Here is a 23363-nt window from a genome sequence, read left to right as displayed (position 1 = left end):
ATAATAATAGCACCTACCTGCCAGGAATGTTGTGAAGATAAAATGAGCAGCTAGGTGGCTCTGTGGATTGAGAATCTGGTCTAAACACAGGAGATCCTGGGTTCAAATCTGACCTTGGGCACTTTCTAGCTATGTGACCCTGGGCAAATCACTTAACTCCCATTGCCTAGCCTTTATCGATCCTCTGCCTTGGAACCAATACACAGTATTGATTCTAAGACAGAAGGTAAGGGTCCAAAACGGATAAAATAAAATAAAAGATAAAAAAATAAATGCTAGCTATTCTTATTATGAGGTCCCTCTTCTCCCCACTCTATATTTCAAAACTCTTTGACACCTCATCCCTCATTCTCTCCCCTTTACACTATTCTTTGATAAAAAGGTAGCTCCTGTAGTCAAGATCAGTCCTTCTGTATGATCATAATCCTATCCCCCCTTCTTTTCCATTTCACTTCCATTTTCACTCCATTTCCATTTTCATTTCTGTTTCCTTTTCCATTTCCATTTTCGTTCTTGTTCTCTGTGTGTGTCTCTCTCCTCTCTCGATCTCTCTTTCCCGCTTCTCTTCTTTGACCTTTCGCTCCCTTTCTCCACTTTCTCCACTTTCTCTCTCCCCATATCTTCAGTTTCTTCCTATCTAACTAGTTCCTTCTTGGCTACATATAAATATGCCAAAGTCTCTCTCTCCATCCTTAAAAAGTCCTCATTTGATTTTACCATCTCCTCAAGCAATTCACATCCTATATCTCTCCGGAGGGGGACCTATCACCTCTTGTTGCCTTTATTTTCTATCCTCTTACTTTTTAACCCTTTGTGATTTGGCTTCTGATCTCCCCTGGAATCGTTCTCTCCAAAGTTATCAATGATCTTTTAATTGCCAAATCTGAGGACCTTTTTATAGGCTACATCCTTCTCAGTCTCTCCCCTGCTTGAATTTAACACTGTTGACTATTTCTTCACTATTATGGTTCAATCATGTCAGATTCTTTGTGACCCCATTTGGGATTTTCATGGCAAAGATACTAGAAGGGTTTGCCATTTCCTTCTCCAGCTCATTTGGCAGAGGAGGAAACTGAGGCAAACAGGGTCAAATGATTTGTCCAGTATCACACAGCTAGCAAGCATCTGAATCTGGATTTGAACTCAGGAAGAGGAGTCTTTTTTTTTTTTAACCCTTACATTATCTTAGAATAAATACCATATATTGGTTCCAAGGCAGAAGAGCAGCAAGGGCTAAGCAATGAGGGTTAAGTGACTTGTCCAGAGTTACATAGTTTGGAAGTGTCTGAGGCCAAATTTGAACTCAGGAAGATGAGTCTTCCTGATTCCAGACCCAACACTCTATCCATTGTGCCACCTACCTATATTTATTTGTAGAAACATTTTTTCAACACCTGTTATTTTCTCCAATAGAATGTAAACTCTATGAGATCACAGTCTGTTTCATTTTGATCTTTGTAACCCAAGTGCCTAGCACAGTGTTAAGATATTAAGAAATTTTACACATTTAGAAATTTGGAAAAAACACATTAAGAAATACTTGTTGATTGCTTGATCTCATTGTGAGACCTTCCAGAAACTACTCCCCTCTCCAGCTTTAGTTTTCTCATTAATAAAGTGGAGAGGAAACTACATGAGCCCTTGAGGTCCTTGCCAGCTTTAACATTCTATTCTATGAAAGAAAGGCTTCTACTGTGAGCTCTCCAAGTTAAATGAAGGTCAGTGCAGAATTCCTGGGCTGAAGGTATCACAGGCATTGAGAAGCAGGCTAGCCCACTGGACCTCAAATCAGGAAGACATTGGGTTTTGAGTCCTGCTTCAGACACTAGCAGTCTGATCCTGGGTAAGTTATTTAACACCTTTGGGCCTCAGTTTCCTGATCTGTCATCAGAGAACTCAAAGGCCCCTTCCAGCTCTAAATCTAAAATGACCCAGCATATGCCTACAAACCAGACACAGTTCTAAATGGTTATTTGGTATTGATGGAAGCGAGCTGGGGACCCCTCTCACATCTCACGTCAAAATAGATTTGGAAAGGTCTTTTAGCTCAACTGCCACCTGGCGAAAGCATCCTCTCTACCAGTCTTCATTCAAATATCTCCTATGATGAAGATGACACTCTCTTCCACAGTCCAAACCAATTTTGAACCTCCTAGATTTCTCATTCCCTCCCTCATTTCTTGGATTTCATGAAGCCAAGAGGAGAAAAAAAATCTATAGGTTCCTTCTTGAGTGGGTTTTTCTTGTGACAAAGAGGGGTCGCAAGAAGGAACAGAAGGAAGGTCATAAAAGCCCTCTTGCAAAAAAAAAAAAAAAAAGATATTCAGGGGGCAGCTGGGTTGCTTAATAGCTCAGTGGATTGAGAGCCAGGCCTAGAGATGGGAGGTCCTAGATTCAAATCTGGCCTCAGATACTTCCCAGGGCAAGTCACTTGACCCCCATTGCCTAGCCCTTACAGCTCTTCTGCCTTGGAACCAATACACAGTATTGACCCCAAGATGGAAGGTAAGGTTTATATTAAAAAAAGAAAGAAAGAAAAAAGATATCCACTGGAAAAATACTGATTACAAAGGCCTCAGTCAAGGACTCTCCAGTTACTGAATAATTAACATCCAGAGTGGCCATATGAAAAGGCCCTTGTGAACTAAATTGGCTGGCAGTGGCTGGGTCCCTGGCTAATTATAATAATAATGTCCTAGGTTTGTGCAGCACCTTAGAATTTACCAAGACTTTTTATAGCCGCCATTTTCACAACAGCCCACAAGACACAAGGCAGTGACTATTTCCAACTGACCAATAAGTAAACTGTGGACCAGAGAAGTGACTTCCCCCTGTTCCTTTCTGAGTCTGTGGCAGAGGCTGACAATAGCCCAAGCCTCCTGACACACCAGGATCCTGAGGAAAGAGCACCGTGTGAGGAGTCCTGAAGACACCAGGCAGGAGAGCCAAGCTACAGAGAGGAAAAAAACCCCAGGCACCCCTTCCCTCCTTTCCCAAAGGTACACTTACAGTAAAGATGTCCCCGTGCTTCCGCTCCATCCTGGAGAGGAATCTAGCAGCATCTTTTCCAAACTCTGAGGCATGGCCCAGCCAGGGAATAAGGCCTAGATCCAGAGGGGGTTCACCAGGTCTCCTGGAAAACCCAAAATGCAAAACACACCCAATTAGAAGGAGCAGACAGCGAGACAACACCACAAACGTTTTTAAGGACCTACTAGAGACAAGGTGTTGGATACAAGATGATAAATGGATAGTCCTTGCCCTTGAGTAGCTCACAGTCTAAAAGAGGCATCATGGTGTAGTGGTGGGTACAAATCCCAGATACACGACTTGTTATCTATGTGACCTTAAACAAGTCACCTGACTTTTCTTGGTCTTAGTTTCCTCAACTGCAAAATAACAAGGTTAGATTACAGCTGCAAGGTATCCTCCATTTCTAAATCCTATGATGCCAACAGAATCCTGGGGAAAGGAAAGAGATAAGACATCAGAACCATAATGTAAACAGAGCAAACCAATCAATATAGTGCCCTGCATTTAGCAGAGAGAAAGGGGTTCTGACACCTGTGACACCAACAAGGAGACCTCCTTCCATGGGGAATGGTGGGGATAGAGTTTGTTATATGGGCAGACAAGAGAGCTGGTATGTGCTTCTTGGGGCAAGGAAGTAGCTTCCTATTTTAATTAATTCTTCTTGCTAACTAGATGCTAATCTCTGTTGTTTTTACTGTGATGGACGCTTGGAAATGCTTTCAGCATCCCTAAATTCTGTGCCCTAGGGCAAAGTCATAGCTCCTCTACCCTAGTTATGGCTCTGCAGGACAAGCACATGAATAAGTATGATATGAACCTGAATGTGATTAAGGCAAAGGAGAGATCCAAGCAAAATACTAGGAGAAATGTGAGAGGAAAGAGATTTTTTTTCACCTAGAGGGAAGTAGGGTGCAGAGAGGACTTCATGAATGAGATAGAATGCCATCTGTTTAGGATCTTGAAAGAAGGAACTTTAATAGACAGAAATAAGGGGAGTTCAATCCATAGCATTTTCTCCATCACTTTCTTAAACGTAGATAACTAACAAAGTGATAAACAAATCCCTGATGTGTATCATTTGCCAATTTCTAAGAATGCTCATAATGAAAATTAAATAATCAGCTTTCGGGAGCCTGTGGGAGCTGGTCCCAGCACATACCTACTTGCAACTGTGTGATTAGAAATCTGTTATCCTAAAAACTACATTTCCCAGGAGCCCACTGACTTCCTACCCTTATATACTTCCTATAGACAGGGGGATATATTGAGTGGGGTTCCTGGTCTCTGTATCTTTGCTAGGTTGCAACTATGGTAGTAAGAAGGGGTTTTGAAAGGTTTATTAGACACGGGTATGTGTTTTTTTATTTTGTTACCTTTTATTCCTTTATTTCTAATGATCATTAATAAATATCTTAAAATATAATGTTTGAAATTATTACATATTAATTTTAATTTTTACACAACTCACCATTCTATGAGTCTATGATTCCATGATTATAGGAGTCACATGATAGGGGCAACTTGGAATAATGGAGACAGAGTCAGTCTCCAAATCCCAGAAGAGCTGAGTTCAAGTCCTGATTCTGACAATTTCTATATAACCCAGGGCAGTTAGGTGGTAGCCTGGAATCAGGAAGACTCATCTTCTTGAGTTCAAATCCAGCTTTAGACACTTACTGAGTGTATGGCCCTATTTGCTTCCATTTCTACATGTCATGCTGGCAAAGTAAATGGAAAACCACTCCAGGATTTTTGCCAAGAAAGACCCAAAGAGTCACAAAGAGTCAGACATGACTAAAACAACTGAATAATACTCTTGGGCAAATCATTTAACCTCTTGGTTTTCTAGGCACCTCTTAAAGATACTTCTGCAGATGGGTCATCCAGTATTGGTAGGAATCCCTTATACCAATGACATCACAGGTCCAGTTACTATTTCTAGCCTAAGAGCCCCCAAGAGGTCAGAGTAAAAAAATATATCTGTGAATTCAAAGTGATCAGAGAAGACTTCCTGGAGAAAGCAGAATTTGAGCAAAGCCTTGAAGGATGGACAGAACCTCAATAAGTTCAATCAATAAGGCGGGGAGGAGAGAGGATTGGTAGGTACACACCATGTACACCAGAGCAGAGGAAATCCCAAAGTAGAGCTGCCGCAGCAGGGAAGTTGTACACATGGGAGGCAATAATTATCTTTCTACTCTCTGTTCTTCACCCCCAGCCCATCCCCAGACACAAAGAGAAGATCAAATCACAAGTTTGGGTCTCCCTAGACTCCTGGGCCAGGGGACGTACAGATTCTAAGGGACACTAGGAGCAAACACAAAGTGGGGAGGCAGGAAGAGGACAAAGCAAGCTTTCAGCTACAAGCTTCCAGCTGTCTAAGATAAAAACAGGGTCTCTCTCACAATTAGTAAAAGTATTTTGGAACAAGACTGACAGGTTCTGAGACTGGGATTCAACCAAATCCAGAACGTGACTCACTGCATTTATAAGAGTCATAGAAAAAGAGAATGACACCAGAATGTTGTTTAAAATAGGATAAAAGGGCAACTAGGTAGCTCAGTGGATGGAGAGCCAGACCTGAAGATGGGAGGTCCTGGGTTCAAAATTTTTTAAAATCTTGGAATTAATACTGTGTATTGGTTTCAATGCAGAAGAGTGGCAAGGGCTAGGCAAAGGGGGTCAAGAGACTTGCCCAGGGTCACACAGCTAGGAAGGGTCTGAGGTCAGATTTGAACCCAGAACCTCCCATCTCTGGATCTGAGCTACTCAATCCACTGAGCTACTCAGCTGTCCCCTGGGTTCAAATTTGACTTCAGACATTTCCTAGCCATGTGACCCTGGGCAAGTCACTTAACTCCATTTGCTTAGTCCTTGCCACTCTTCTGAAACCTCAGAACCGATGCTTAGTATTGGTTCTAAGACAGAAGATAGGGGTTTTAAAAAATAATAACAAAACACAAGACACAAAATGTTAAGACTGAGACAAACCCTCGAAGATGGAAATTAAAATGTCAGGGCTGAGAAAGACCTTAGAAGATAGACCATAAATATCACTCTTGAAAAGACCCTTTGGACTGAAGCATGGAGCTGAAAGGGACCTTGAACAGAAAATGTAAGATGTCGCAACTGGAAACCAAAGGAATATCCATCAATTGGGGAATGGTTGAGTGACTTGTGGTTTGGGAATAAATGGAATATTGCTGTGCTGTTTTCTACATGGGGAAAAACCAAGAGGAAAAAGGAATGCCAACCAAATCCAGACCAAAATGGCATTGAATGTGCAGCCAGAAAGACCTGATAAATCAGGACATATACAGTGCAGACAGAGAGAAAAGTGGATTTGATCTTAAATTCTTAGAGCAAGAAGAGCCCTCAAGTCATCAGTTCCAATCCCTTTGTTGTCCATATGAGAAAACGGAGTCCCAAGGATGTGAAATGAATGGCTTGAGGTCACCCAACTAGTAAGTATGAAAGATAGTGATGCTTAGGTGGCTCAGTGGATAGAAAGTCAGGCCTGGAGATGGGAGGTCCTGGGTTCAGATCTGACCTCAGACACTTCCTAGCTGTATGTCCCTGGACAAGTCATTTAATCTCCATTACCCAGCCCATACTACTCTTCTGCCTTGGAGCCAATACTTCATATTGATTCTAAGATAGAAGACAAGGGTTAAAAAAAGAAAAGAATCAAAAGTAGAGTTTGAACCCAGGTCCTTTGTCTCCTTTCTGTCCTACATCGGGCTGCATTTGGGAAATTAAGTAATGCTTTTAACAATTGTCAACCCCACCCCAAGCTTGTCCCTGGAACAAAGTCCCATTTTTTAAAAATATAAATATTCTTCCAGTGTTGTTGTATGGCTGCCCGTCATGAAATACCACAGTTTCTGGAGAATTTAAGTTGAAGGTCGCCCACAGGGCAATGAGAAGGTGCGTGGTTGGCATAAGTTGACTGTAACACATTACCAGTGCACGGTTGCATAGGAGAAAAGATAGCAGAGAGACAATAGCAAGAAATGTCATTAGAGAGGTATGTGCTTGAAAGGGATGGGCCAATAACATGACAAGAACAAAGAATAACCAAAGGATAGCCTCTGTATTCTACTGGGATCTTTCGTTGTTCTTCAGTCCTATTTCACACTTCATGACCCCATTTAGGGTTTTCTTGGCCAAGATACTGGAGTCGCTTGCCATCTCCTCCACTCATTTTATACATGAGGAAACTGAGGCAAACAGGGTTAAGTGACTTACCCAAGGTCACTTAGCTAGTGTCTGAGTCCAGATTTGAACTCAGACACCTGGCTCAGTGCTCTATCCACTGAGAAAGCTGATGGCTAGGTTATTGCCACTCATCTTCCTGAGTTCAAATCTGGCCTCAGAACTTACCAGTTGTGTGAGCTTGAGCAAATCACTTAACCCAGTTTGTTTAGTCATCATTCTAAGATGGAAGGTCAGGGTTTAAATAAAAAAAGAAAGAAACTAATGGATGCAAAACAAAAACAATAGAATAGGAAAATAATATCCACAATGATTACAATAATATAGATGAAGATGAAAAATGAAATACATCAGAAATACCATTCGTTGTAAGACTTCCAGGACTGATCTTGTTTCCAGAGGACTAATAATGAAATGTCTCTTCTTAGTAGAGATGTAGTGAGCTATGGGTGCAGGATGCTGTATTCACTTGGACACAGTTGTGTCTATTGGTTTTATTTTATTGTTTCTGTTTGTTATAAAAGAATCCTCTTTGGTATAAAAGAAATCAATAAAACGTGCTTAAAGAAAAGAGGAAAAAATACCTCAAATATTAGATTTGGGAAGGTCTCTACATCATGGAACACAATGTCTGAGCAGAAAGGGAACTGGGGACATGGAATACATAGTGTTAGAGAAAGAATAGCACTTAAAGGGGGCAGCTGGGTGGCTCAAAGAAAAGAAAGCCAAGGCCTCAGAGAGAGGAGGTCCTGGGTTCAAATTTGGCCTCAAACATTTCCTAGCTGTATGACCCTAGGCAATTCATTTAACTTCTACTGCCTAGCCTTTAATGCTCTTTGGCCTTAAACACAATACACAGTATTGATTCTAAGAGAGAAGGTAACGGTTTACCCAAAAAAGAATAGAACTTAAAGATCAGCTGTCTAATTCCCTTATTTTACAATGGAAGATGAGGCTCAGAGGAGGAAAGGTCACTGTCTAAGGACACACTGCTCTGAACTGTTGGAGTTGCTCACCCTATTCCTGGGCTTCTGAAAATGTTTTCATGAGCTGAGAAAGGTCTTAGATATAGACCATAATATATCTGTCTTGCAAGGGAACTTGGAACTAAAATGTCATCTTAGAATCGAGAAGATGCTTTAGAGACCATCTAGGCCAAATTCTCAGTTTTAAAGATGAGGAAACTGAAGCCCAGAGAAGAGAAATAATCTGCTGAGGGTCCCAGGGGCAGAGCTAATACTGGAAGCAGCAGTTACCCTATAGTTTGCCCTCAGGCTCATCCAATGGACAGTGGAAGTGCCTCCTGATTATTCCCCAACTCAACACAGGTCAGAAAGGAGCTTTAACATCACTCCATCTGGCTGGCACCCATAGTGTTAACTTTCCCCTTAGCATGGGGTAACCCTTAGGAGAGCTGGAAGCTTCCAGGGGAGACGAAGCATTATTTCTGGCTGAGTCTATTTCCCATTTCTAAAAAAAGTAGAAAATGCAAACAAACTTCCAAGGGGTTTACTTACTGACAAAGGCAGGAAATGTTGCCACCAGTGGGCAGCTTCAAGTTGGAAGTCTTAGCCCTAACCTTGGGAGGAAGGGGCCCCTCCACCCCCTGCCATCTTGAGATCCCCAGCCCAGGCCTCTGACACATCTGGGCAGTGAACTCAGTTTCCATCACTGGGTGTGGTGAGTGGTGAAAGCCAAATCTATTTCAGGACCTGTGGTCTGTGGTCAGCCTCTCACTTTCCCTTACTTTCTTTGGGAACCAAGAAGCAAATCCCCAGGCACAGGAAAACAATCTCAGCTCCCCAAGCTGGGGGAAAGGGAGTCAAAAGGAGAAAACTGCTTCCTAACTGTGTGACCCTGGGCAAGTCACTTAACCCCCATTGCCTAGTCCTTACCACTCTTCTACCTTGGAACCAATACACAGTATTGATTCTAAGACAGAAGATAGGGATTAAAAGAGAGAGAGAGAGAGAGAGAGAGAGAGAGAGAGAGAGAATTGTCCCCACTTGGCCTTGCTCCCTTTCGCTTCCATCTGTTAGATTTAAAAGGGCCCTTTGAGATCTTCCAGTTCACCTTCTCTCAATGAACAGATAAGGAAACTGAGGCTGAGACAAGTCATTGACTTCCCCAAGGCCGCGCAGCAAGTCAGTAGCAGAACCAGGAATTAAACTCATATCTCCTGACTCTGGCCCAAATGCTTTTCATGACATTCCCCTGTGTGAACCAGACTTTAGTGGGTTTCAGTATATAGTTTCCTTAATGTACTACTCTTGTGATTCTCATAACACTATTATTGAACCCCCTCCCCAACCTAGAATATCGTCTCTCTTTTAACCTTTGCCTACCTTCTGTCTTAGAATTGAGAATAAGCTGGGCAAGTCAATTAACTTTGATTGCCTAGCCTTTGCCACTTTTGTGTCTTGGAAGTGATGTTAAGACAGAAGTCAAGGGTTTAAAAAAAGAATGCTTCATGAGTTGTATCATATAATATGTGTAATTATGATCAGAACAGGAGTTTTCAAAGGAAAAGGTCTTGACATTCACAATAAGCTCTGGACTTTCCATGCTAAGGACACTAAAGATGTAAATAACTCAAACCAGGAAAATATACAAATATATGTTTTCAAACCAAATAGAAATAGAACCTATGAATTTATTTGGCCCTGTCAAACCTTCCCAATAGGCTAATATCAAATGTGTTTATACTTTCCCAAAGGAAAGGGCTCCCCAAGAATCATCTAGGTTGCAGGGGGAGTTTATATTAAGCACCAGACATTGCACCAACAGATAACAAGGGCTAACTTGTTTATTAATGGGTAACGATGGGGTGTGACCAGCCCATAGGGAATAAAGGCATTCAGAAGAGTAAAGGAGATACTCTGTGCTGTGAAACTTAAGAAAGATCTAGGTGAAAGAACTGTGGAAGTAGAAACACAGAAGAAAAACAACTGCTTGATCACATGAGTCGATGGGGATATGATTGGGGATGTAGACTCTAAAGGATTACCCCGGTGCAAATATCAATAATAGGGAAATAGGTCTTGATCAATGACACATGTAAAACCCAGTGGAATTGCACCTTGGCTGGGGGGTGGGGGGGGGGGATAGGAAGAGTGGAGGGAAAGAATATGAATCATGTAACCATGGAAAAATTAATTAATTTCTAAATTAATTAATTAAATAAAAATTTTCAAATCTAAAAAGAAAGAAAGAAAGATCTAGGTCCCTGAGAAATCTCTAGACAGATTTTAGCCAACCCAGCAGGCACTTTTGAAAATCTGGAATAAAAAAATATTGAATTGTTGAACCCAAGTAGGATGAAAAACTACATAGGAAAGTTACAAGTTCAATTTAATTTTCTTCAGAGATCCTAGGAGAGGACATTTAGACCTAGAAGGAACCGCAGAGGTCATTTAGACTCGGAATTCCTCATTATTTTGCACAGATGAAAATACAGATTGTCATAGTTGGAAAGAGCACAACAAAGCATAAGGTAAGAGGCCAAAGCTGGAAGGGCCTCCTCCTTCCAGTGTATTTAGTCCAACGCCTTCATTCTATAAAGAAAGAAACTGAGGCCAAGAGAAGGTAAGTGACTTTCCCAAAGCAATCTAAATGGTAGAGCCAGGCCTTCTGACTCCCGGTCAGTTGCTCTTGGAGATATGGTTTTCCCAGGCCTGGTGCCCGGCTCCAATAGATCCCTACTCTGCCAGTCCTGGCAGCCCCTGGAAATACCTTTCCATTCCTATTTGCTCAACCTGGTATACCAAGAAAAGGAGTCTCAATTTCCTTTCCACTTAGGCCCCCTCCAACTCATGAGGAATCGGACTGACCCAAACAGCAAGGAAGGGCTTTGGAGATCATTTGGCTCAGCCCCCGTCCTTACAGAGAAAACGAGTTCTTTCTACAAAGTTCTCTCCAATGACCAAAGCCACATAGATATTACAAAAATGGAATTTAAGCTATTGGGTGGGGGTGAGCTCTCCGCTTCACCAAGCACGGAGTCCAGGAGTCTCTCTAAAGGCTGTGAGACTGGGGGTTCCCCAGTCATGCCTTCCTTTGCGCCTGGGTCCCCTTTCCTAGGATTCCTAGGACGCTAGGATTAGGGTCTCCGGGGCCCGATCCCAGTCAGTATCCCCTTTCCCTTACAAACAGACTGAGCTTCTCATTCCGGGACCTCTAAGCACCTTCCTCTAGTGGACAATTCTGGCTTGAGGACCTGGGTATCCCGCGTCACCTTGGGCTCCGGGATGTGGAGCAGGAACCTCGCGGGGGGAGGGGGGGTGGAGGGACGAGGGGGGATAGGGGAGAGCGCGCGGAACAGGGGTACAGGGAGTGAGGGTCTAAGATGACTTGGACTCGGCCCACTCACCGCATCCGCCGGCGGGACAGGAGCAGCAGCAGGAGCAGCGCCGCCAGCAACGCGGCCACGAAGAACCACGGCATGGCTGAGGAGGGGACCAAGCAGAGGCGTCTGGCTGCTGCAGGTGGAAGCTCGGGCTGTGGCAACCCAGAGCCTCTGGTGCTGCTCCTGCTCCCGGACCCTCCCTCCCCCTCCGAGCTGAAACTATGGGCCAGAGCCACGCACCGCCCACTCCCGGTCCCAAGGGGTTTCCTTTCCGAACTGAGTCTCAGCCCACTTGGGAGGGGCTGGACAGTCAGGCTCAATTCCTCAGACTTTTATTAAGCATCTGCGGTGCGCAAGGTTCAGCACTTGTAGCCCCCGGGTTATAAACAGAAGTACCACAGTCCATACCTTCAAAGAATTTACTGAAAGCTCGAAGCCACTTGTGATTCGGTTTCCCCATTTCCAAAATAGCCTTTTGAGAGGGTCCCTGGAGGAAAGGGTAGGATTTGGGGGTGGGGGTTTTAGAAAACTTCCATCCTCATTCCAGTTCTTTGGAAGCAAGAAACCCCTTAGCTCATAAAAGCAGCCCAACTCCCCGCCCCAGGCGTCTCCAGTTTTACGATGCTCTTCCATCCTCAAGTGAAAGTCAGGACCCAGCTGCTCTCCCAGTTTTCAAAGGAAAGTGCATTTGCTAGAGTAAGAGGAGCTTTTATCCAACCCCACCCCCATCCCCCACACTCACCCCGAGGTCTTTTACTGAAGAATAGTAGAAGAGTGATGAGCTTGAAGTAGAGAGACCAGCGTTTGCACACTTAGCTCCAAAACTTACTACCTGGATTAGACTGTCGGTCAGTGCATATTTAAATGTTTACTGTGTGCCGGGCACTGAGTTAAGTGTTGGCTACGCAAATAGAGGGGAAAAGAAATAACAGTCTGCTGGCAAGGAACTTTCGTTCTAAAGGGGGATGGGGGGGGGGGACAGTACGTAAATGGAAGCGAGACAATACGTAAATGGAAACTAATGGAAGAGTCCTTGCAGCTAGGTGAGAAACGAAGAGATGTGTGATGATAAACAAACCACCTCGGTATAGGAGTAATTCTTGCATTACCAGCTTCACAGGGTTGCTAAGAAGAACCCTACGTGTAAATCTGAAGCCAAAGGTGCCATACAATTAGTGATTTGAATAACAGTGAGCTATTATTCTATTCTACCTCACTTTCTAGCAGGGCAAGCCACGCCTCCTTCCAGTCTTTTAGGCACTCCACTCACTCACTGTGTTCCAACCTTACTGACCTAATTGGTAAACCCCAAACTCAGTATTCCACTCCTGCTTCCTTGCCTTTCCAAGGACTCCCTCCATCCCTGGGATGCCCTGCATTGCACTGCCCCGACCCTTGAGCTTATAGCACACTGCTTCCTTCAAGGCAAAGAAATCTCTACCAATTCAAGACAGCACCTTCTTTGCCATTTAAAATGGGAGACAGATACCGCTAGAACCGGAGGAGTAAAGTGATTTGCCCAGGATAACTCAGCAATATGTATCAGAGGTGAGATACTTGAACCTAGGATTCCCAGCTGGAAAGTCACCCCCTCAGTTACTTCTGTTTACATTTGCTTTTTTTTTTTTTGCTGAATTATCACAATATTTACTCATATTGAGCCTGCAGTCCAGTAAAACCTCTAAATCTTTTTTCACATGAACTGTTCTCTGGTTAAACTTCCCCATACTTTTTTTCTGCCATTGACTATTTGAACCAGTGTGGGACTTTACATTTGTCCACAGTTGATTTAATCTTATAAAATTTTATCTATTCTATCTGCTAAAATAATTTGGGATCTTGACTTTCAATCAATGGGTTATCATCTTTCCCCCTCCGCCTTATATCATTGTCAAGTTACCTAGGCTTGCTCTCTGTGCCTTAAAAAGCCATAAATACAAATGTTCCATAGAACAGAGGCAAGGATCAATGACTTCAACATGCTGCTGTATTTACTACTCAATGTGATAGCAACATGCTAATAACTACTCTTTGGGTCTAGGAATTCAACTATCTCTGAATTCATTTAACTATTCTAACTTACATCTAGTTTACATCTATCCATCTTGTCCACAAAGATAACATGAAAGGTTTAATCAGATATTTGTTTAAATCTATGTTGAAGAGCCTTTTTGAAATATTATGTCTATAGTTATTCCCAGGTCTGCCTGTCTGGTAGTTCAATGCTAATTAGGTACTAAGTTCTGTTGTTTCTCTGCTGCTCAAGGACCAAAAGTTCTATCAATGCCCTCTAAATTTTCCATCCTTGGTCAAAAATTCAATTGCCATAACCTGGTTACAGCTTTAAGGTAGCTAGTTGTCACTGTACATAGAGCAGTGGGCCTTAAGTTAGGAATTCTTGGGTTCAAATCCAGCCTCAGATAACTACCTGGGCAAGTCATTTAACTTCTTTTTGCCTTAGTTTCTTCAACTATATTAATGCTATTAATAACAGCACCTACCTGGCAGGGTGGTTGTAAAGATCAAATGAAATATTTGTAAAGTGCCTGTTATGCACAATGCCTGGTGCATAATAGGTGTTTAATAAATGCTTAATCTCTTCCCCTACCCCCTTGGTACCATAGTGCTTTGCCCTAGTCAGACCACATCTGGAACTCTCTGTTCTGTTCTGGGTGCCATACTTTAAGGAAAAAAAGTTGAAAAATTGAAGAACAATGATAGGAAGGCAAACACAATGATGAAGAGCCTGGAAAACATACCACATGAAGACTATTTGAAGGAATTGGGAATATTTCTCCTAGGTAAGAAAAATACTTAAGGAAGATATAATAGCTGTTTTCTAAGAAGTTGAAGAGTTATATTTCTTCTGCTTATCCCAGTGGGCAGAACCAGGAGTAATGGATGGAAATTTAAAGAGGAAAATTTAGTCTTTATGTAAAGGAATGCCCCCAAACAGGTAGAGTTATCCAAAAGTGGAAAGGGCTACCATAAGAGCACTTGGCACTAGGAGAACATCATACATGATAACAATATTGTATGATGATCAACTGTGAAAGACTTAGCTATCCTCAGCAATACAAAGATCCAAAGCAATTCTGAAAAAATGTTATAACTCCAGAGTGAAGTCTGATAGTCTCACTGCAGATTGAAGTATACTTTTAAAACTTTTTTTCTTAGTCTTTTTTGGGGGGTAGTCTACATTTTCTTTTGCAACAGGGCTATTATGGAAATATTTTGCATTATTGCACACATATATAATGACTGCCTTCTCAAGGAGGGAGGAAGCAGGGAAGAAGGGGAAAAGAATTTGGAACTCAAAAAAAATTTTAATGAATGTTAAAAAATTTTATTTGCATTTAATTAAGAAAATATAACATTAAAATGAAATGTTTAAAAAAAAAGAGGAAAGGGAAAGGTAAGTGGCTCAATAGATTGAGAGCCAGGCCTAGAGATGGGAGGTCCAAGGTTCAAATATGACCTCAGACACTTCCCAGATGTTTAATGCTGGGCTTCATTTAACCCCCATTGCCTAGCCCTTACCACTCTTCTGCCTTGGAGTCAATACACAATAATAATTCTAAGACAGATGGTAGCGGTTTAAAAAAAAGAGTACTTGGCATAGTGCCTGGCACATAGTAGACTTTTAATAAATATTTATTGATTGACTATTTATTGATTAGCTAATAGACCCTCCCCCCTTCCTGACTGGTCTTAAAGAAAAAGTGGATTGACTACTTGTCATGTATTGTCTAGTTTACACAGCATACCTCTTTCACAATGACCTTAAAAAAAAAAACAGTATAGCCAAGAAAAAGTCAAAATGAATCATTTTCCCAACCCAGGATAGCTTAGGGACATAGAGAGGTCTTCGAACATTGGGCATGGATAGAGAGGTCTTTGAACACTGGTTATGAGGGCTGGTCAGAAGTGAGCAGCATTTTAGTACATAAGGGGCAAAAGGAGGATGAAACAGAGCATCAAAGAAGGTAGCACTAGGGTAAAAAGAGATCCTAGCAGATCCCCAACCTAGCACTGGGTACAGGAATGAGTCTTATGGGGTTGCTGTGCCAAGTGTCACAGATCCATGGTAGAGAGAAGTAGTTCCTGAGTGAATAAATCTTAGCTGAGAACTGACCAAGGAGCAAGTTTGGGGAATGTAGTTATGCTGTGTTGCTCTGAGTTCATGAGCAGAGCTGAAACTCAGTCTTGAGTCTAGCAAATAAGCTTGTGGGGGAATAATCAGAGAAAGCATCCTAGACCCAAGAGGAGCCAGCAGTACAATTGTTCTGAATGTGTAGAACCTCCCCAGGTATACTGAAACTCAACCACATACAAGCCAACAGAACCAAACTTGAATCAGGAACTTACATTGAGATTAGACAAAGACAGCAGTGAATAGACTTCTCTCCAGATCATACCAATTTGAGAGCACTGAAAAATTTCCCAAAGATATAAATTGAATTGTGGAAGTGGCAGAAGGTTATAAAAGGACAGAAGCTCAGGTCAGATGTCTCCCCCAGAAGTGCATAGAACCTAGCAGTAGCTTAAAGTCCAAAGTCAAGAAGTAGAACATAAGAATGAGTAAAACACAGAAAGAATCCAGCCCTAAAGAGCTTTAATGATGAAAAGGAAGCAGAAGACACAAATATAGATGTCAGTATCTTAAAAATATCTACAAGTAAAACCTCAAAGAAAAATACAAATTGTACATAAGCTCATAAGAATTCCTAGAAGAGTTCAAGAAAGAATTTAAAAGGAGCAAAAAATTATTATAAAATACAAGTGAGAGGGAGTAGTTAGATGGCTCAGTGGATAGAGAGCCAGGCCTGGAGTTGGGAGGACCTAAGTTGAAATCTGGCCTCAGACATTTCATAGTTATATGATCCCAGGCAAGTCACTTTTCCCCAATTGCTTAACCCTTATCGCTCTTATGCTTTGGATCCAATATTCATATCAATTCTAAGATGAAGTTAAGAGCTTAAAAAATAAACAAAATGAGAGTTGCTGAGGAAAAACAAGAAAAGAAATGAGAACTATAAAAGAAATATATGAAAAGAGAATTGGTAAAAAGAGGGTCAAAATCTTACTGAAGAAGTCAAAAGACTGAAAAAATAAAACATGTGAGATATCTCATATAGGGAAAATAGCTGACCTAGAAAATAGATTGAGAAGAAATAATTTAAAAATCACTGAACAACCTAAAAGCTTTAAATAAAAAGAGAGAGTTGGCATCATATTTCAAGAAATTATAGAAGAAAACTGTCAAAATATCTTAAAACCTGAGGGCAAAATAAAAATGTAAAGAATCCATTGGTCCCCTTCTGAAAGAAACCCCAAAATGAAAGCTCCCAGGTAAAGGAAAAAATACTGTAAGTAGCTTGAAAGAAAAAAGTCAAGTACCTCAGAGACATGGTCAGCATCATACAAGATTTAGCAGCCACTACTATGAAGAAATGGAGAGTTTGGAATGTGATATTCTAGAAGGCAAAAATCTAGGATTTCAACCATGTATATTGTAGAGAAGATTTGATGACCTTTTCGGTTCTTTATGATTTAGATTCTGACACTCTGTGACTGGAGTCAGTTTTGTATGGGCAACTCTTTATGAAGATGATTTGGTCCTTAGCTTGTTTTCCTTTCTAAATGCTCACAAGCTATCACTTTTTTTTAGACTTTTTCTAGGAATCAAAAGTCTAAAGATGATTAATTATCCTTTTCTTTTTTTAGTGGAAACATGTTTTCTTCCTTTCCTCTATCACAAATTCTGAAATAGTAGTCCTTTTCCTTCCAAAGTTCCCATCGTTTCCTCCCTTCTAGTCAGAACCAGGACCAGAAAAATAATGTGGAACTATATAAATACAACTCCACTCCCTCTTCAAGTCTGGGTCTGATTTCTGAGAAACAGCCCCTAACTGTCTGTCTCTTATGTGTTGTATATAGGGTAGGAGGGGGAAAGAAGGGGAAATATGCCTCCCGATTGAGAGAACTCTGAATCTTTGATACTTCTTAAGTGGAAAAGAAACTTCATATTTAAACATCTTGTGAAGGAAGTAGAGGGGGATTTTGACATAGAGAAGGGCAAGAAAGAAGAGAACTTTTGAATGGCAAACAGGATATCTCTCTGTTGCTGCAGAAAAATTGGGGAGCGAGCCCTGACATATCCCTTTACTTCTAGCGCCTACAATTGCAGAGACTGCTATGAGAGGACTTCCTGATGAAATCTTTTTTATTGAGTTAAGCTCTTATCTTGCTCCCAATCAAAGAGCTCATTAGTCTGGTATGAGTCATTCTTCATGAAGCTCTGTTGGCTCTTAGAGATCACTATTTTCTTTTTTTCAATGATCCCCAAAATTTTCCAAGAAACAAAATCAAGCTCATTAGCACAAGGATTGCATATATCTTTCCATCTACTCTAATGTGTATAACTTCTCATATTTCTGCTCACTACTTACTCTGATAAAGACTTACTAACTTTTTCTGATTGTCTTTCAAATGACAAGCGTTTGATGAGACAGAGCTAAATTGACAGAAAGCCTCCCCCCTTAAATGAAACCATGGAGAGTAGCTTTTATCCTAAACCCCAAAAGGATCCTACTCCTAAACCACAGATATTAGATAAAAATAATCTTAGCCCAGGACCCCACTTTGTGTGCCTTTCCTCCTAGATTACTATTGGTGCCTCCTAGTCCTACTCTCCATAAAGATAGAAATCATGGTCTCCCTTGGAGATGAGATGAAACAAATCTCAGCTCAGATATCTATATCACACATGGACCAACAGTTTTATGAGACATATTCACATCTATATTATAAGTGAGTCAGGAGAGTTAAGTCCAGAGTTTATTGACATTAGAAAAGTCATAGGGGACAGATATGTGGCTTAGTGGATTGAGAGGCAGACCAAGAGATGGGAGGTCCTGGGTTCAAACCTGGCCTCCTACACTTCCTTGCTGTATGACTTTGGGCAAGTCACTTAATCCCAATTGTCTAGCCCTTATTACTCAACTGTCTTGAAACCAATACTCAGTATTGATTATAAAACAGAAAGTAAGGGTTTAAAAAGAAAAGAAAAATCACAGAATTATGCATTACCCCTTGACCCAGCAAAATCATTCCTGGACATATATCTCAAGGACATCAAATACAGAGGGAAAATTCTCATATATACAAAAACAATTATAGGAACCCTATAAATTAGGGTTAGTGAAAAGCCAGAAATGAAACGGGTTCTCATCAGCTGGGGAACATCTAAGCAAATCATAGTCTATAATGGGATGCTAACTGTCCTCTAACAAATGATGTACATAAAAAATTAAGAGAAATTTGTGTAATTTGATGCAGAGCAAAATGATAATAATTGACATATAATTTGAATCTAATAACCCTATGAGGTAGAAATCTGCATTAATGTTATACTCATTTTAAAGATGAATCAAAAGACTCAAAAACTTTAACTGACTTTCCTATGGTTAGGCAGATAGTAAATAGAAGGCAGGATCTAAGCCTCGGTTGGACTAAAAGCCAAGTCTAGAATGCCAGAACACATCTTGAAAAGCTAAGAACAGAAAAAGCACAGTAATGCTAGTTAACATGTAACAAGTATTTAGTAGGCACTAATTATATGCCAGATACTGTGCAAAGTACCAGGATATTTAAGCCCTACCTATAAGGAGTTCATATTCTAATGGGAGAAACCACACATGACTTGCTTATTACCCATATTTATGCGATTTTTTTTTCTTTTGGTATAGATTTCTGAGTTTGTGTGTTTTGTGGCTTTCTCTCTTGGATATTATCTCCAATGTATTACTGATTTCTATTGCTAGTCATTCCACACATGCATATATTATCTGGCTTGGCAGATACAAATGGGCAATTTTCACTCTCTCATTTGATTCTCAATTTAAAGTCCTTTTGATGAGATTAACACCACTGTAGTCACATACATCTTTACCAACTCTAGAAGGAACTTTCTGTCCAGCCCTGACCAAAAATCCATTCCTATATTTAATCCATGGGTTCTTAACTTGCGGTCTCTGCCCTTTTTTGTTTTTAATTCTGATCATTGCATTTCAATATGATTGGTTTCCTTTGTTGTCCTAGGTATCTTCATTCCTCTTCACACCTCATTCCAGACCTCCTCAACAATGCCCCAACTCTTCATCAGGAAATCTTACTCTAGCCCTGGAATTCATATATTGTGACTCTGCTCCCTTCCTTTGACTTCTCCCTTTGATGGGATGGCTCTAGTTTTCCAGACTTGTTCTACCCTGCTGGTTACCTTTAACTCCACCCACTCTTTTCAGATTCCTTTTATATGCTATCTTTCTCCTTTAGAATGTTAGCTCCTTGAGGGCAGGGACTACTTTTCTTTCTGTTCATATTTGTACTCCCAGAACTTAGGACAGTGCCTGACATATAGGAAATGTTTAAAAATTGCTTGTAAGTATTGTTATTATTGGAGCAGGTAAATGGTACAGTGGTATGTCAGACAGAGTGTTGGGTCTAAAGTCAAAGAGACCTGAGTTCAAATCAAGACTCAGACACTTATTACACCTTGAGTAAATCCTTTAGTTCTATAAGGAAATGGCAAAACCACTCCAGTATCTGCCAAGAAAACCTCAAATGGGGTCACGAAGAGTTTGACACAACTGAAAAGAAATTCAACAACAACAATTGTTATAGCTTGTTTTATTTTATAGTTAAAAACATTATTCTAGGAAGGGGTCCAAAAGCTTCACCAGACTGCCAAACACACACACAAAGTTGAGAACTCCTGTTTTAAGCAAAGGTCCAAAAATCCAAATCTCATTCCCAAGCACCCATCTCTATTAAAGGTGTTCATTGTTCAGATCTGTTCTCTGCAGCCCTTTCCTTTTAAATACCACCTGTGCCCTTCGGGTCCTATACTTCTTGCCCAGAGCTTCATCCCAGGCACCCTCCAACTCTATCATCTAACTTCATATGAATCTCATATAGAAGCATATATAGCATAGAGGTGCTCACACTCAAGAAACTCTCATGTCAAGTCCTAGAGAAATCTTGACTCCAAAAAGATAATTCGTACCCAATGAACAAATGAAGGAAATATGTTGGAAGGCCCTCATATTTGGAGACTCTGATATACATGGTCCATCTATCTCCTCAGCTTTTATGACCTATCCTCCACTGGGACTACACACAAGAATGATCTTACCCTCAGTCCAAAGTATTACACTTCCATGATCCAAAGCTCTGAATATCCCCTCTGTAAATATTAAAATCTCAGTAATAAAATATTATAGTTTAGGAGGTTTACTAAAAGATCATTAGAAATCAAGGAATAAAGAGGGTACAAAATAAAAACCATGTGCCCATTGCTGATCAACCAGTTCAAACACCCGCCTTACCACCACCAAGCTCGGGACAGGAAGTAAAGAGGCAGGACCCTTCACGTCCTTGCCTAATATCCCCTTTCTACAGGAAGTATGTAATGATAGGAAGTCAGTGGGCTCCTGGGAAATGTAGTTCTTTTTTTAGGGTAACAAATTTTCAATTACACACTTCTCATCCCAACCTCCAGTCCTTTCATCTCTCCCACTGAATAACTCATTCTAAAACAGGTCTCTGTCTTTTAGCAAATACCATAGAGTCATAGATTTAATGCTGGAAGGAATCTTAGAAGCCTTTGAGACCAGCCTCCTCACTTTATAGATAGGGAAATAGAGGCACACCAAGGTTAAGTGACTTGTCTGGAGTCAAACAAAGTATGTGGCTAAGATGGAGTGTGAACCCAGGCTTCCCTACCACCTCCAAGTCCTGGGTTCTCCCCATTCTCCTACAATGTGCCTCAGATCTCTCATCCTTACACTTTTCCCTGACCTCCCAGTCCTACTGCACTCCAGTCCTCTCCTTCTCTTCTCTTTGCACTCAGCCCTGCATTCAACCAGTTCCACTCCACATTATTCTCTTCCTCTGAATCCTTTGTCTCTTTCTCCTACCTCTGTTCATGCCTGGTCCAAATCTGACCCAGGGTTACCTCCACCATTTGTTTCCTACACTCCTATTCAAGAGCTGCTAACTACTACTAGAGGAATTTCAGTAAAGCCATGCTGACATGGGGGGACTGTGATAGAGAGCCAGGCCTAGAGACAGGAAGTCCTGGGTTCAAATCTGGCCTTAAACACTTCCTAGCTGTGTGACCTGGGGCAAGTCCCTTCATCCCTGTTGCCCAGGTCTCACTACATTTCTGCCTTATGAAACCAACCACAGTATTGATTCTAAGAGGGAAGGGAAGGGTTCAAAAAAGAAGAAAATACCTTGTTGACTCAAACCACTGTCAAGTTATGGTATCTAATCTCAGTGTTAGATAACACTGTGTTGGATAACACTGGACCTGGAGTCTGGAAGACCTGAGTTCAAATCCAACATCAGATACTTCCTAGCTGTGTGGTTTTGGGCAAGTCACTTAATCTTTGATTGTCTGACAAAAGGAGCCACTAGAGAAGGAAAGGCAAACCATTCCAGTCTCCTTGCCAAGAAACCCTCCTGGATAGATAGCTGTGTTGCATGGGATCACAAAGAGTAGGACACAACTGAACAAAAATCTCCATGTAGCATAGTGGCCTGTCTCCTGAATACGTGATTTCTACCCATAACGTATTTATTTTGTTCACCTGAATTTTCCTATGTTGGGTTTTCTTAAGGCAGGATCCACCCACTGGAGGATCACACTGGGCCCTCTGCCTGCTGACCCCAACCCCTTCTCGGGCACTTTCAGGTTGCTGCTGTCCCGCAGGCAAAGGTGTCACATTCTTTTTCTCCCCTTCAGCCGGCCTTCCCCTGCCTCAGGTCCCAGAACCTTAAGGAAATGAGGATTCATTATGGGCTGGCATCAGTTCAGCAACCACTTCTGGACACGTGTCAGGAGATTCTAATCTCAACAATAGGTGATTATAAAAACACTTGGCAAATGCTTGAATTCTCTAATGCATTTAAACCAGCTAGATCCAAGACTAATAATGATGATGAGGGGAGGCAGGAGGACAATGGAAAGGGCCCTCCATCCAAAGTCAGGAGACACACTGTCCTAATCCTGCCTCCTCCACCAGCTTCCTATAGAGCCTTGGGGGAGTCCTGTGTGGAATGAAAGAATCTTGACACTGGAAGGGACCTTGGACAAGTCAGTCCCACCCAATCCAGCTTCAGAACCCCCTCGACAACATCCCTGAGAAGAAGTCATCCCGCCTGGGATGGATGGACAATATCTCCTTCCTTTGATGAGGTAGCTCTTTTTAAAAATATGTATATTTTTAGCGGGCAGCTGGGTGGCTCAGTGGATAAAGAGCCAGGCCTAGAGACAGGAGGTCCTGGGTTCAAATGTGGCCTCAGACACTTCTTAGCTGTATAACCCTGGGCAAGTCACTTAACTCCCATTGCCTAGCACTTACCTCTCTTCTGTCTTAGAACCAATATGCAATATTGGTTCTAAGACAGAAAGTAAGGGTTAAAAGAAAAGAGAGAGAACATTGGAGTATTATAGGGAAACCTCAGTTTGAATTCAAGCTTCTTCACTTTGGGTAAACCTCATAATTCCTCTAAGTGTTCATTTCTACATGTGTCAAATGGTGACCTTGATCTGCATCATGCATGCCCCACAGGGTGTCTGACAAGATAATTGTTATAAAGTTCTTTGTACAGTATGAAGTAAGTTACACATCTAATGAGTTACCAATACTCTTCTGAGATGTGGTTGTCTTCTGTCTGTGGTCAGACCTGAACAGAATCAGAT

General features: G+C 41.5%; 1 protein-coding gene across 1 annotated transcript in view; it reads right to left on the bottom strand.

Annotated features, from left to right (window-relative positions):
- PTGIS (prostaglandin I2 synthase) overlaps positions 1-11793 on the bottom strand; it is a 60079-nt gene extending 48286 nt beyond the window's left edge. Inside the window, exons 1-2 of the mRNA XM_056812960.1 lie at positions 11618-11793; positions 3010-3133 (exon numbers count right to left, since the gene is read on the bottom strand). Coding sequence (XP_056668938.1) covers positions 3010-3133; positions 11618-11691 — 198 coding nt within the window. The 5' untranslated portion in view covers positions 11692-11793. The remainder of the gene's footprint in view (positions 1-3009; positions 3134-11617) is intronic.
- Positions 11794-23363: the final 11570 nt, after the last annotated feature.

This window comes from Monodelphis domestica, chromosome 1 (genome assembly GCF_027887165.1).
Source record: "Monodelphis domestica isolate mMonDom1 chromosome 1, mMonDom1.pri, whole genome shotgun sequence".
Taxonomy (NCBI): domain Eukaryota; kingdom Metazoa; phylum Chordata; class Mammalia; order Didelphimorphia; family Didelphidae; genus Monodelphis; species Monodelphis domestica.
The sequence above is the reverse complement of the archived record's forward strand: the minus strand, read 5'-3'. Positions and strand labels throughout refer to the sequence as shown.